Source organism: Macaca mulatta, chromosome 10, assembly GCF_049350105.2.
Source record: "Macaca mulatta isolate MMU2019108-1 chromosome 10, T2T-MMU8v2.0, whole genome shotgun sequence".
Classification (NCBI taxonomy): Eukaryota; Metazoa; Chordata; class Mammalia; order Primates; family Cercopithecidae; genus Macaca; species Macaca mulatta.
This window is the reverse complement of record NC_133415.1, coordinates 90,921,927-90,935,946: the sequence shown is the minus strand read 5'-3', so window position 1 is coordinate 90,935,946 and position 14,020 is coordinate 90,921,927. Positions and strand designations below refer to the sequence as shown.

Here is a 14,020-nt window from a genome sequence, read left to right as displayed (position 1 = left end):
CAACCCACTCAGACTATGTCTTATGAGCTTTGAGCAGACATCTGGGAGTAATGCAGTCACCTCTGTGAACCACAAACAAAGCTTATCTTTGCTCTGGAAGTGAAGCTAGAAGGCTTTTCTGGTACCTTTGGCCTCTGCCTTTTTGAATGGGCTTTCTTCTATACCCTCCACATTCTCTAACCTCCTCTTTGGGCTGCTATTTGTGCTTCCTTCCACAAGCCTTCTTTTCCATTTCCAGGTTTTCTTATGTTCATGACAAAAACATTAGCAACAGATTTTCAGCAGCATTCCTTCTACCCTTGCCTGGTTTTTAAGGCCCCACATCATACGCCAAATCAATCATGACACCCAGAAGCAAAAGTCAAAAACAAACAAAAAAAGATGATTCTCTCAAAACAAAGCATAATTCTGCTTAAAGGAAAAAAGAAAAGTAGCACAAAGGAGAAAACACACAGAAATTTCTAAAAATGGTTACCTTTCCGAACTAACATATTCTTTACAACCAATCATTAAATCCGATTTGTTAAGTCACTTTTAACGCAAACTAAAAAAAAACCCTTTTCTCTATAGAAAAAGGTTACATCAAGTGATGGATTTCAGTCAAAGAACAAATATTTATTGAGGAACAAATATGTTCCTGGCACTGCGAGAGCACTCAAAGAGCACACAGTCTAGCAAACTTCGGGAGACCTGCTGAAGGCATTATAGTTTCACAAACTGTCCATGATTTGATAAGTCTCACATTTTTAATAAGCATCTGATCAAATTATTATTAGCATCTTCATTTTTTTCTTGGTCTATTTCAGTGTAGACACAAGTGAGAATATTTTCCTTACTGACAATCTTTCTTGAATTCTACCTTAACCCCTTGTTTGCTGCTGTTTCCCCCTGACTCGAGCATAAGCCCCTTGAGGGGAGAAGTGCATCGTGCCCATCTTTGTTGCCAACATCTGGTTGGCACAGACTTTGCTGACTCCCTGAATGAATACATAGCTTCCTAAAGAGCACAGACCTTAATCTCCCCCTGGTGGTCTCCAGCACTTCCTTTCCACATCTGCCTTTGTCCTTCTTCAGATACCGTCTGGTCCAGTCTAACTGCTCCCCATTTATAAACACGTTTCTCTTCTTCAACTATTATTTCCTTTTACAAAAAGGTTTTATTGCTTGACGGCAAGTTTGGACCTACCTTAAACCACAAACAGAACCACCAACTGCCTCCTTAATCTACATTATGTACAATCAAGTGGTTTGGCTTTATGTTCACCTGTGCTGTTTATGCCAGAATATGATTTCCTGGAGGGAAGAAACACAATCTCCTACTTTGAGTCGTAATTCCCTCTTTTACATCCTAGGCTCTGAATCATCATACGCCCAATCCTGACATGTAGGAACCACTGACGTAAAATTCCCAAGTGAAAGAGAAAAAGATGCTTATTACATAAAGATACAAAATTAAAAAGGAAAGCACAAAGAAACCTAAGTATATTAGAGCTTTGGGAAGAAAACAGACTCCCAAGCAAATAACCACTTCTCCAAAGAGTTCTGAGAATTTCATGTATGTATACACTGAAGGCAATGAAAAGATTAAAAAATAAAATATTTAATTAGCATTCTGATTTGGCAGTTTTAAAATGGACTGGCTGTGTTACAAAAATGAATGCTAAAAAAGTGGGTATACTTTATGTACTGCCCCATCACACAGACAGACTTTTGGACAATTTGAAGGAATTCACAGTATTCATGCATCTTTCAAGTGGCATACATTTATCAAGTTGGGCCACCACCACAGGGATGTGATGGGACAGGACCAGTCTATTACAGGGTGAGAAAAATCTTAGGTTCAGGAGAACAGACTGCCTACATTTTTAGCAAACGTGGATAAAGAAAAGAACTAAAACCATCTCTCAAATCTTATATTGTGAGGCGGGCTGATCACTTGAGGTCAGGAGTTCGAGACCAGCCTGGCCAATATGGTGAATCCCTGTCTCTGCTAAAAATAAAAAAAAATAAAAAAAATTAGCCGGGCGTAGTAGTACATGCCTACAATCCCAGCTACCCAGGAGGCTGAGACGGGGGATTGGTTGAGACTGGGAGGTGGAGGTTGCAGTGAGCTGAGATCACGTCACTGCACTCCAACCTGAGTGACAGAGTGAGACTCCATCTCAGAAAAAAACCTTATATTGTATCTAGTCATTTGCTTTCTTTAATGCAGCAAATCGGCTCTATTTTTACAATAAATGGTTCTGCTCATATGCCTGGGAGACATGGTTTGAGATAAGAACCTTCAGTTCAGACTCTGTACTTTGGTTCCAGTGGTGGGGCCTTCCTGTTCCGCTTCTTCAGCAACGGAATGCCAACACCATTCCACTGAATGAACCAGGCAGAGCAATGTAGACTAGAAAGTTACAGGACGCATCCAAAGCTCTAATCTGTTTCTCCACCTTAATGCCCTCTCATGGTGTCCAGCAAACCACTAGTTCTACAAAAACCAGAATGATTCCCCAACAATACACAGAGGAAAGTGCAACTATGGGGAGGGAAAACAGAACAAAGAGTTAACCAGCTCTACCAACCCGATCTCCTCAAAGACTCTGCCCTCTATGGTTGCTTGCCACGTTCCACCCAACAACAGCTGCTCATGATAATCAATGTCTGACAGATCAGAGAAAGCCCTTAATGTGTCGCCAAGGGGCAGTTCAACAGATGGCATGGTGACTTACAACCAGAATCATTAATTACACTCTCTTATTAGTCCCGGGGCACAGTGCTGAAAATGCTTCCTCAGTGAAAGATGAGCATTTCAGATAAATGACCGTCTGGTACTGCCTGTGAAACTCCCTTTAGGATCTCTGGTCAGTGCCGATGTCTAAATCTAAGCCGTAGGATGTTGACAGCCCTTTCGCACCTTCCACATTCAAGCAGGCTACGAATGTGAAGTTCCTGCTACCACTATGCAACACGGTTCCCAGAATCACTGCAGGTAAGGATACGGTAAAAAGTGCCTGCCACTCATTTCCCCTCAAGTCAGATGACCGTGCTGAAAGGCAAATACAATGATCTCAGCCTCAGAGCTAGCTCAATGTTCCCTCCTTCTGTGCCAGAGCATGTTTCCTGAGCATGGAGGTGACATGGCTCTCCTTGTCCCTTGTCTACTCTGAGAGGGATTTAAGAAGTATTTCTTGAAATACAACATGACCGGCTCTCTAACTCAGAAGTGTCCTCCTTTACAAAACCACTGGCTGCAACTCTTTTCCATATCTCTTGAAAAAAGAAGAGCAGACATTCCTGAAAAGGAAGTGCAGCAGCCCGGGGCAGCAAAAGTTCCCAAACATTCACACTGCTGGCTGTGTTATCCCATGGGACCAAGCACTGAGGGTAAACCACCATGCACTTAACTACGAAACCAAACAAGTGTATGGGGAGGAAATGTTTCTGAACTCCCTCCCCAAGGTCACTCGGACTAATGTCCTCAACCCAGGGTAGAAATGAGTTCTTCCTCTACAGTTTGAGAACTGTGCTTTATAAATACTACTGTGAAATTTAAGAGCTGACTACAGATAGATCTTGGAGGCAGACAACTTCTCAGCCACAGCATGGATACAAGTCAGAAATAAACCTCCAAATGGCCAGGCGCGGTGGCTCATGCCTGTAATCCCAGCATTCTGGGCTGAGACGGGCGGATCACGAGGTCAGGAGATCGAGACCATCCTGGCTAACATGGTGAAATCCCGTCTCTACTAAAAATACAAAAAATTATCCGGGCGTGGTGGTGGATGCCTGTAGTCCCAGCTACTCAGGAGGCTGAGGCAAGAGAATGGCATGAACCCGGGAGGTGGAGGTGGCAGTGAGCCAAGATCGTACCACTGCACTCCAGCCTGGGCGACAGCGAGACTCCATCTCAAAAAAAAAAAAAAAAAAAAAAAACCACACACACACAAAAAACAAAACAAAAACAAAAAAAACCTTCCAAATGCCTTAAAAGAAACGTTTTTCAGCACTTCCCAACTACCACCAAACATACTCTTTGGTTTTCACTGATTTGCTATTGTTTTTATACCTCAATTTATAATTTTTTTAAACATGAGTTCAAACGAAAGCAGTATTAAGATCCTAAGGTTGTGATTAAGAGTTCACTGTTTGTTTCCTACAATCCAGTTTGTTCTGTCCTGGACATATAAGAACATGACTTCAATTTTTAACTGTGCTCAAATAACTACAGTATCTGATGGATATTCAGAATTCACATCATGAATTTTTAAATGATAAAAATGTTGTTAATTAAAGCATAATAAAAACCTCCTAATGTGGGCTACAGGAAGGGAAACGTGGACAGTCTGGGTCTGCCTTTTAATGGACTCACCTCTAGCTTTTTCTCCTTCTCGGACAAAACATCTTTCTGATTCTGGGTATACTCCACCAACATCCGAGCCAGCTGGCGACGGTCCTCCAGCTCTGCCGCCAGGCGCCCGTTATATTCTGCTAGTAACAGACATGCTTCATCTACTGTTTTTGAAAGACGTTCAGCTGCCTCTTTGTCTAAGTACAAATGAGATCAAAAAATAGAGAAAATATACAAATCACATAGGTATGATTAGAAACATTTCTGGGGGAGGTTAACAGTTTCTCTCCCAATATACAGAGTCTAAGAATAAGCCAGAACCTGTGGACAAACAATGAGTTGATTGATCAAGAAATCCAAAGGTATTCACCCTGTCAGCAAGACAGGACACTACTCAATTACCCGAGGTAAGGAAGTGGTACAAGGGAGGAATCTGGCAAAGGCTTTCTAAATGCCTGTTCCTGCAAAAGCTCTCCAGACAAAACAAGCAGAAAGAGATATTGAAGATCATCCGTGAAAAAATCGTTCCTTGCCTCTGAGAATTTCAAGTGCTTTCATTTATATTACAGTTGGCCCCCTATATCTGTGGGTTCTGTATCTGTGGATTAACCAACCATAAATGGAAAATACTCAGACCAAAGAACCCCACAAACCAATAAAAATAACGATTAAAAACCCACAATTTAAAAAATACAGAATAACAACTATTAACACAGCATTTACATTGCATTAGCTATGATAAGTAATCTAGAGAGTATTTAAAGTATATGGGAAGATGTTCGTTGGTTATAGACAAATCCGACACCATTTTATTTAAGGGCCGTGAGCAACCTTGGATTTTGGTATTCTCAGAAGGTCTTGGAACCAAACCCCCATGGATATGGAGGGACAACCGTATTTCATTAAGTAGTCTTTTTACTTTCCATTGGAATAAAAAATAGCGTGCACTTTATCTCTTGGGTGTGGGAACTAAGACCTCCTCCCCGCCAAAAAAACCCTACATGACAGGTTTCAATATGCAGTCAGCTAAGATGCTGGGACTCGAAGCCAGATCTCTAAAATGATCTATAGTACTCTATCTCTTAAACTATGTAAGCCTTGGACCTGGGGATGAATTTCTTCCTACATGCAACAAAATGTAAAGTCTGATAAGAAGGAGGTTTGTAAATGTTTCTGAACATGACTCACAGCAGAAATACACTTATGTAAACACAAAGAAAAATGAAAGCAGGTTTCATAAAATACCCATATACCCATTCTTACTATGTGTGCTCTATCTTCTATTTTATTCCTTTTCCTTTTTTTTTTTTTTTTGAGACGGCGTCTTGCTCTGTTGCCCAGGTTGGAGTGCAGTGGCATGATCTCGGCTCACTGCAAGCTGCACCTCCCAGGTTCAAGCCATTCTCCTGCCTACACCTCCCGAGTAGCTGAGACTATAGGCGCCCACCACCACGCCCATCTAATTTTTTTGTATTTTTAGTAGAGACGAGGTTTCTCTGTTAGCCAGGATGGCTTTATTCCATTTTTTAAAATCTGTTGGTCATTAGCTACCAGACTGATTTCATATCCAATTAATGGGTTGTAACTCATGTTTGGGGATGGAAAAACATTAAGAAAGGGTATTACTGGGAAGAAGTGATAAACAAAGGAGGATCTGCATTTACAAAGAATTGACATAATTAATTACCTGTGGGTGGTGATGAGATTAGAATTTTAAATATGTATACCTCATTTTTAAAAGGCCTAAATAGGTCAAAACAGTAGGTTGGTGCTTTGAAACAAAGGGCATCAGAGACTCCCGCAGTACCATGGGACAGTTCCATGACACTCCCTATGGATACAGGCTGTCAGAGGGGAGAGCTCGCGTTCTCCTAGGGAACTAGGATTTCAGAATTCCCAACACAGTAGCTCTGGCAAACAGCCATGTGGCTTTTAGATGCTTTCTTAATGTGAACATTGCAAGAGGAACTGCTGAAGGATTCCAGATTGGGTGGGATGCCAAAGATTAGGCACCTCTACCCTCCTCAGGGATGGGAAACAAAAGAATGTCCTTGGTGAAAGGGAAGAAGTGAGCCGAATGGAGCACAAAGGAAAGAGATCACCTCATTCACAGAGGATAAAGGACCACCAAACTTCTCCCAGCTCAGTGGCTCATTCCATGAGCAAGCTCCTGGGGTGGTTAGGTTGGTTTTAGTTTTGTTATTGCTTGACTGATCATTTTTTAAAAATGGTTAATTCACTAAGATGTTTAGGTGCCTGTGGCAAAAAATGGCAAATACTAATTTTTAAGATTAAAAAGAAAATCAATTTGCAGCCTCAAGAACTTTTACAAAGGAAATAATTCATTTACACAAATTACAACCCAGAAAAGTAACTTATAATAATTTAGTGAGTTACACAAAATATGCAGTGAAAATGCAGAAGCCAGATGCTCACTTCAGGGGACCTACCCACGTTGTCCGCACGCTCCCTGCTCTCCTTCACCCATCAGAGTGGCAAGTGCCTCTTTCAGCCAGTCCTCCAAGCGGCATGCGCATCCCATTTCCTCTCATCCCATTTCCTCTCGTTTCCTCAAAGACTCAACTTCTGCAGCCGTCCCATGTCTTCCCTACCTCAGCAAATTCTCTCTCTCCCTCCTGAAGACCACCACCAGCACACAAACCTGCTGCCATGCATTCCACCCACATACCACTATCCCACTACTGACCTGCTTCCCTGCTCCCCCTTGGAGCTAAACTCTTTTCAGAGAAGTGTAGCCACCTGCTCTCCTCCTGAGCCCACCCCAACCGGGCTTTATGCCCACCAATCCTCTGCTCAAAACCTTCCAATTAGTTTAACAAATTTGAGTTCTTATAACTAGGCTCTTAGAAACGGTAGAGAATAAAAAGGACAAAAACTTTCTGCCCTCAAATTTATATTATCAGGTAGGAAGAGAATCAATATACAATATTATGCTTACTTATCAGCTGAAGAGAACTACAGAGAAAAATAAGGCAGAGGAGAAAGAGTAGGGCACTGGAAGCAGAGGGGGATCAACATTTTCAAAAAGGTGGCCAGGGTAAGCTTCGCTAAGGTGATACGTAAACAAAGGCCTAAGAAAATGAGAACCAGCTTCGTAACTATCTGGGAGAAACATTTCAGACAGGGGACAAGTACAAAGGCCCTAAGAGGAAAGAGTGACTGGCGAGGAACCCATATGACTTGAGCAGTGAGTGAGGGGAAAATAGTAAAAGTCTACATGGTAACAGAGGCCAGTGAAAGACTGGCTTTAAAGCTGGGCAGGGGGCTCATTTCTGTAATCCCAGTGTTTTGGGAGGCTAGGATAGGAGGATTGCTTGAGCCCAGGAGTTTGAGGTTACAACGAGCTATGATCAGGCCGTTGCACTCCAGCCTGGGCGGCAGAATGAGACTCTTATCTCAAAAAAAAAAAAAAAAAGGCTCTGGCTTTTACTTTGGTGATGGGGGGAGTCATGGGGGTGTTGTGTGGAGCAGGAGACATGATCTGACTTCTACTGAAGAGGATCACTCTGGTTACTATGTTAAGAATAGAACGATGGCTGAGCAAGAGGAACAATGACGCAGCACGACCAACTGGGAGGCTACTGCAATAAATCAACTGAACATGGCAGAGACCTGGACCAGGGAGCAGTGGTAGAGGCGGTGACAAGGTATCAGATGCTGGTTTTGGTCCCAATCAACAGGAATGATGAGGGCCATTTACTGAGATGGGGAAGACCATGAGTGAAACAAGTTTTAGAGGAAAGGTCAGAAGTTCAGTTTGGGGCAGAGTAAGCCTGAAATGCCTATCAAGATATCCAACTAATAAAACTGAGTAGGAGGTTGGATATATGGGTCTCAAGTTCAAGGTGGAAGGGTCAATGCTAGAGATGTAAATTAGGAAATCATCAGCAGAAAAACTCTTATTTATAGTCATGAAATTGGGTGAGAATGGCTGCCAGTGAAACCAGCTAAAGCAGGGGGCTAATATGAAGAGGTCAAGGAAGAGTGAAGAAACCAGCAAGGAGGCTGAAAAGACACAGAGAAGAGGAAAGCTAGAACAATGTAGGGTCCTAGTTCCTACTGCTACTGTAGCAAATTACCACAAATTTAGTAGCTTAGAATATCACCAATTAATTATCTTATGCCTTGCCTTATCACGGCTGCTTCTTCCATCTTCAAAGCACATTGCTCCAACCTCTGGTTCCACGGTAATACCCCCTTCTCATTCCCCCTCTACCACCTTCCTCTTACAAGGACCCTGTGATTACACTGGGCCCTCTTAAATAATCCAGGGTAATCTCCCCATCTCAAGATATTTAATCACATCTGCAAAGTCCCTTGGCCATATAAGATTACATACACATTATTCCAACTACTACACCAAGTGAAGAAAGTATTTTCAGGAAGAAGAAATAATCTACTGGGCCAAATACTACTGGGGTGAAGTTAAGATGGGGGCAGAGAATCCACCACTGAGTCTAGCAGCAAGGAAGTCATCAGCAACTGGGAGGACGGGAAGTGGAGAGAGAGCACAGGCAATCCATTCAGGTGGTTTGGCTAAAAAGAACAGAGAAATGAGGCAGTAGCTAGAGGAAGATATGGGGTCAAGAAAAACATCTTCCCATGTGGGGGAAACTTTCATGTTTTTATGCTATTGAGAATGATCCAGTAAAGAGCAAAAAATGGAAAATGCAGGAGAAAAGGGGAGCACTGTTGGAGCAATGACCTTGGCTAGATGAGAAGGAGCAGATCTAATACACAGAGAGACGGGTTTAGAAAAACAGCATGTCCATGCAGAGAAATAGGAGGAAAAGTCAACTCAGACATGTTAGTTTTCCCCAGCCACATTCCACTGCACAGGTACAGGAAAGGAAGAGACAAAAAGCTAAATTTATGAATGGTGGTTGCCAGGTGATACAGGAAGTGAAAAATTATGAGTTATTGTTTAATGGGTATACAGTTTCAGTTTGGCAAGATGAAAAGAATTCTGGAAACTGGTTGTATAACAATGTGAGAATACTCAGCACAACTAAACTGCACACCTTTATGTTATATGTAGCTTACCATTTTATATGTAGTTTATTTTGTATGTAATTTACCACAATTAAAAATCAAAATAAAACAAATATTTTAAAACGAAGCTACATGAGACCTTTAGGTCAGTGAAATAGAGAAATGAAATTACATACATGGCTAGCTTTACATTAACTTGCTTGCAATTTTTGCAGATTATGATTTTGATAGTAAGAATAAATGAAGTAGTCCTTTTAGTAATAAGTATTTTTAAAATGTGATTTAACCTGTTTAGGTATTTTGCCAGGAAACTACACTGAAGGGAGAAAGAGAAGAAAATGGGTTGAAGGTGTGCGTGAGGAAGTGAAGACCACTCCAATCTGAGTAAAGAAGAAAATGAGGACTTGAGGGCCAGCAAGAGGTAGGGGGATCAAGAGACTGCAGGTCCCAGTGGGGTGAATTGCTGGGGTAGGGAAGCAGAGTGAGGAGCTAAGATGCTTCTTGCGTGACTCAGAAGGCCTCCGAGCAGTGTTCTCCAACCCAGTACACCCACTGCCTGAGGTCTTTCCCTGTGCTGCTTCCTCTGCCTGGTGGCGCTTCCTTCCCTTGGATATCCTCATGGCTTGCTTCCTAATTTTTCGGGTCTCTGCTCAAAGTCATCTCATCAGAAAGGCTTTCCCCAAGTACCTTTAAAATACTACTAATACCGCCCTCAATCATTCTCTGCTCCCACCGCCCTGCTTTATTTTTCTTCTTGACACTTCACTTGAGGGGATATAGGTGGGCCTCAAATATTTGTTGAGGGAAATATTTCATCAGTGACCTTTATTTCCTTTAGATATATATGGAATAAGTTAGAGAAGCAGCCAAGTCAAGGGACTGAAGTGGGAAAATGGTGGCCTGAGATAAAGCTTAGGATTCAGAAGACAGTGGAATGAAAGGTCTGAGTTTTTGTAAGGGGAGGAACATAGGCTTTTCAGCCTAGGTTAGAATCCCAAGATCCACTACTTGTATGACCTTGGGCAAGACACCTATCTTCTCAAAGCCTCAATGTCCTATGCAATATGGAGACACACATTCAGTCATCTCCGAAGACTATCACAAAGAACAAAAGTACGGGTGCAAAGCATACTGTCAAGATTAGTTCATGCTTCATTCCTTCCTTTCAGTTTCTCATGCAGAAAGCAGGAATCGTGTCAACTGCCCCTCCCTGTTTAACTAGGGAGGTCACGATTAGGGCAAAATGACATGTCTAACACACACCTGAAATTCCTGGCATTGAAGGCACTATCATCTGCAGGGCTTGTCAGAGAGCTGGGTACAAATCACATAGCCCTGAATCATACTTTTTTTTCTTTTAGTAAGAGGGTTATGAGTCTAATAGACAGAATAATACCTAATCTCCCCCCACCCACCCCACACGCACATAATGTGTACTATGTTTTTAACAGACCTTATTTAGAGAGCCACAGGTTGTGGTACACCAGCATTTTTGCAATAATTCCTAGAATCACTATTCAAGCTCTGACTATTTCAAGTTTCTTTGTTCACCATGTGAGTTATGTTTGCAAATCCCAAGATGGTAGAGCATCCAACACAACATGGAAAGTAGTCTATACCCGCAAACATAAGTATGGCCTAGGGTTAGTTGCATTAGTTATGTCACTCTTTCCTCACCTTTCACCTAAACTCTACCTTCTCACCTGTTATTTTTTCCAATAGAGAAACATCTTGCACTTCCTGGGGCAGAGAAGCAATTTTCTGTCGGACAGTAGCATCCCCTGATGCGGCATTTTCCAGATCCTGCAAAGCTTTGATTAGTTCCTCAGTCTGTAAAATCAAAACACAAACAACACTATCCATTAAGACATGGGGTTTAAAGAAAATTAGTTGGAGTTAAATGAGGTGGAGGCAAATTCTAAAAACAGTCATTCCTGCCATTTCTTAAAAAAACTGTTCTTAGCCCCAGAGCTTACATGCAAGCCAATGTCATGGATTCTAAGAAAATCTACAAAATTAGTTATCTAAGTCCATGGCAGGACATGAATGAAATTCTGAATAATTATTATTATTTTTTTAATTCTAAAAGAACATGTTTTTGGCAATTCAGAACAATGAAGTTTGTATTGCTTAATTTCAAATGATGTATCATTTCCAGTATAGAATAAAGGTATAAATATCAGATGTTAACAGTTGTGTGTTGTGGCCAGGTGTGGTGGCTCACACCTGTAATCCTAGCACTTTGGGAAGCCAAGGCAGGAGGATCACTTGAGCCCAGGAGTTCAAGACCAGCCTGAACAATATAGCGAGACCCTGTCTCTAGAAAAAAATAAAAATAAAATAATTAGCCAGGCATGGCGGCATGTGTGTATAGTCCCAGCTTCTTGGGAGGCTGAGGTAGGAGTATCACTTGAGCCCAGGAGGTTGAGTTTGCAGTGAACTGTGATCATGCTACTGCACGCCAGCCTGCGTAACAGAGCAAGATCCTGTCTCCAGAAGAAGGAGGAAAAAATTATATGTTGACTGATCAACCTACTTCAAGTCTTTCTTGGATTTTCTTGACAAAATGAATGTCACTCCCAAAATTAAATGCATGGAACTTATTATAAACAAATGGGGAAAAAAACAAGAAAAGTAAACCAAGGATGCACTTTCTATATATATCAAAAAGGAGTTTCTTAAACTGTCAGAAAACAAAAAATGCTAACAGGCCACTCCATAATGACCAAGGAGTAGCTAGCTCCGTAAACAGTAGTTAGATTACCCCGAAAGGTAATAATGTAGGCTGTCGTCTTTAAAGTGTTTAAATGCAAAGATACATGACCTAACACTGCTGTCATTTAATCCCTAGCCTAACTCAACATTGTAACATAACGCAAACTAGACATGCTTCCTATTTACATAGGCTTTAAGCACGACCATGAGTAATAAAGCTGTTTTAGGCAAAGTAAGATGAAGCGCCCCTTGAAAAGAGCATGGGCGCTGAAGTCAGACACACCTGGATTTAAATTAAGACACTGGTCAAGTTACTGAAACTGTCACCTTGCACCTAAATTCTCTGACTGTAAATAGATAAAATGAACCAAGACAGATTTCATAAGCTAACCTGTATAGCCAAATAACACGAACACATGGTTAAAGACTAACTCCCTGTTTTAATATTTAATAGGCTATAGTGCAGCAAATTTGCTACTGACACACAGACTGTCTTTAGATATTAATGAGTTATTTACTTTCTAAAACTACCATGCTACTGGAGACAGGCCATGGTAGAAGACTTTTGAATGTCTTTGTAATATTATCTATCCCTTTCTCCAAAATCTATTTTTAAAGAATACTCTTAATTTCTAGGATTGAAAAAACCAAGTTCAAGTACTTTATAAAACATAAGCCCATCCCAGAGTCATGGCACGCAAAGAAACAGTGACACCTGCCATCCGGCAAACTCCTCTGGGCAGAATGATGCACAGGGCCCCTGAGAGGTGCCCTCTGAAGATGCCACACTGGTGGTCACTGGCGCCACCTTGTGGCCATAGTCTTCAACTAGAGGTCACTTTAAGCCACTCTTCCCTACTCTCTGGGGTCAAGACCTACCAAGAGGGGTCCTGCAGAAGGATCCTGAGGAGAGTAGCTGCCAGGGTAGTCGTCATCCTCCTCCTCTTGAATTTGCTGAAAAGTTCGTTTCAGAGATTTCTTCTCTTCTGTTGCTAGAGGAAAGGTAAAAGGGATAAATTTGAGCCACATATCCTGTAGTAATAAGAGTCACATGCTATGCACAATGGGCCACATGTAAAAACAGGGCTGAAGGGGTGCACATTTTCGGAATGGTTTAATAATAACCTTTATGCTAGTTATTTTAAATTGATTGTAGTTCCCTACATTACTGAAAAGAGTCAAACAGGTCTTTGTCCATCATCTCGGATTGATTCTCTGGTAAAATACTATGGAAAACAGGCATCTAAAGTGAACCTTACCCAACTATCACACTTGAGTAAGAAACTCATGGGACAATACAATGAAGCAAGCCAACGTGTGCTAGGGTTTACAGAGAACATAGAGAACATATTGCGTATAAAACGGGATATGTTATGCTTTCCAGGGATCATGTCAGAAAACAGGAGAGAAAATTTTATCAATAAAATTTTGTCAAAAATTCCAAACGCAAATATTCTTTACACTATTCCCCTAAAAACAAAATAAATCTAATTTACCTTAAAATTAAAATAACCATTACTGAGACATATGATTGATACTACTGAGAAAAATTACTTAAGTTACCATTTTAAATTTAACCACTTTTGAGGCTGACAGGTTACATTATTTATTATCTATCTGCACCGTATGTTTTTACATTGTTATGACAGATGTGTTAATTCCAAAATCATTCTTTTTGCATCAAATTAGACAATACAAAATAAATGCCAAACAACTGTGGGAAATAAATCTAAATGATAAATTCTAGTTTAGAAAGTAAAGAAATATTGGACACAGCCTGTGCCTGGCATTGCAAGTTTCTTTTTAATCTTTCCAACAATTTTAAGATACAGCATCTCCATCTGACAGGTGAGAAAACAAAGGCCAGGGAGGTTAAATGACACTTATGGTATGACTCCAAAACCTGTCCTCCTTCCGCTGCACTCAAATTACTTAGCACCATACAGGTACCCT

The 14,020-nt window shown here is 41.2% G+C and overlaps 1 protein-coding gene and 1 long non-coding RNA gene across 7 annotated transcripts in view; one reads left to right on the top strand and one right to left on the bottom strand.

Moving 5' to 3' along the window:
- LOC144332159 (uncharacterized) overlaps nucleotides 1-14,020 on the top strand; it is a 69,026-nt gene that overhangs the window by 32,572 nt on the left and 22,434 nt on the right. The gene's annotated exons all lie outside the window — the stretch shown is intronic.
- RPRD1B (regulation of nuclear pre-mRNA domain containing 1B) overlaps nucleotides 1-14,020 on the bottom strand; it is a 57,460-nt gene that overhangs the window by 21,013 nt on the left and 22,427 nt on the right. For 2 of the 6 annotated variants that reach the window (XR_013398577.1, NM_001261686.1), the window contains 3 exon segments: nucleotides 12,947-13,059; nucleotides 11,056-11,182; nucleotides 4,361-4,536 (listed from right to left, as the gene is read on the bottom strand). Coding sequence is in view for 4 of the 6 variants with exons in the window: in NM_001261686.1 (NP_001248615.1) it covers nucleotides 4,361-4,536; nucleotides 11,056-11,182; nucleotides 12,947-13,059 (416 nt within the window). In the remaining 2 variants the exon portion in view is untranslated. 6 annotated transcript variants of the gene reach the window in all.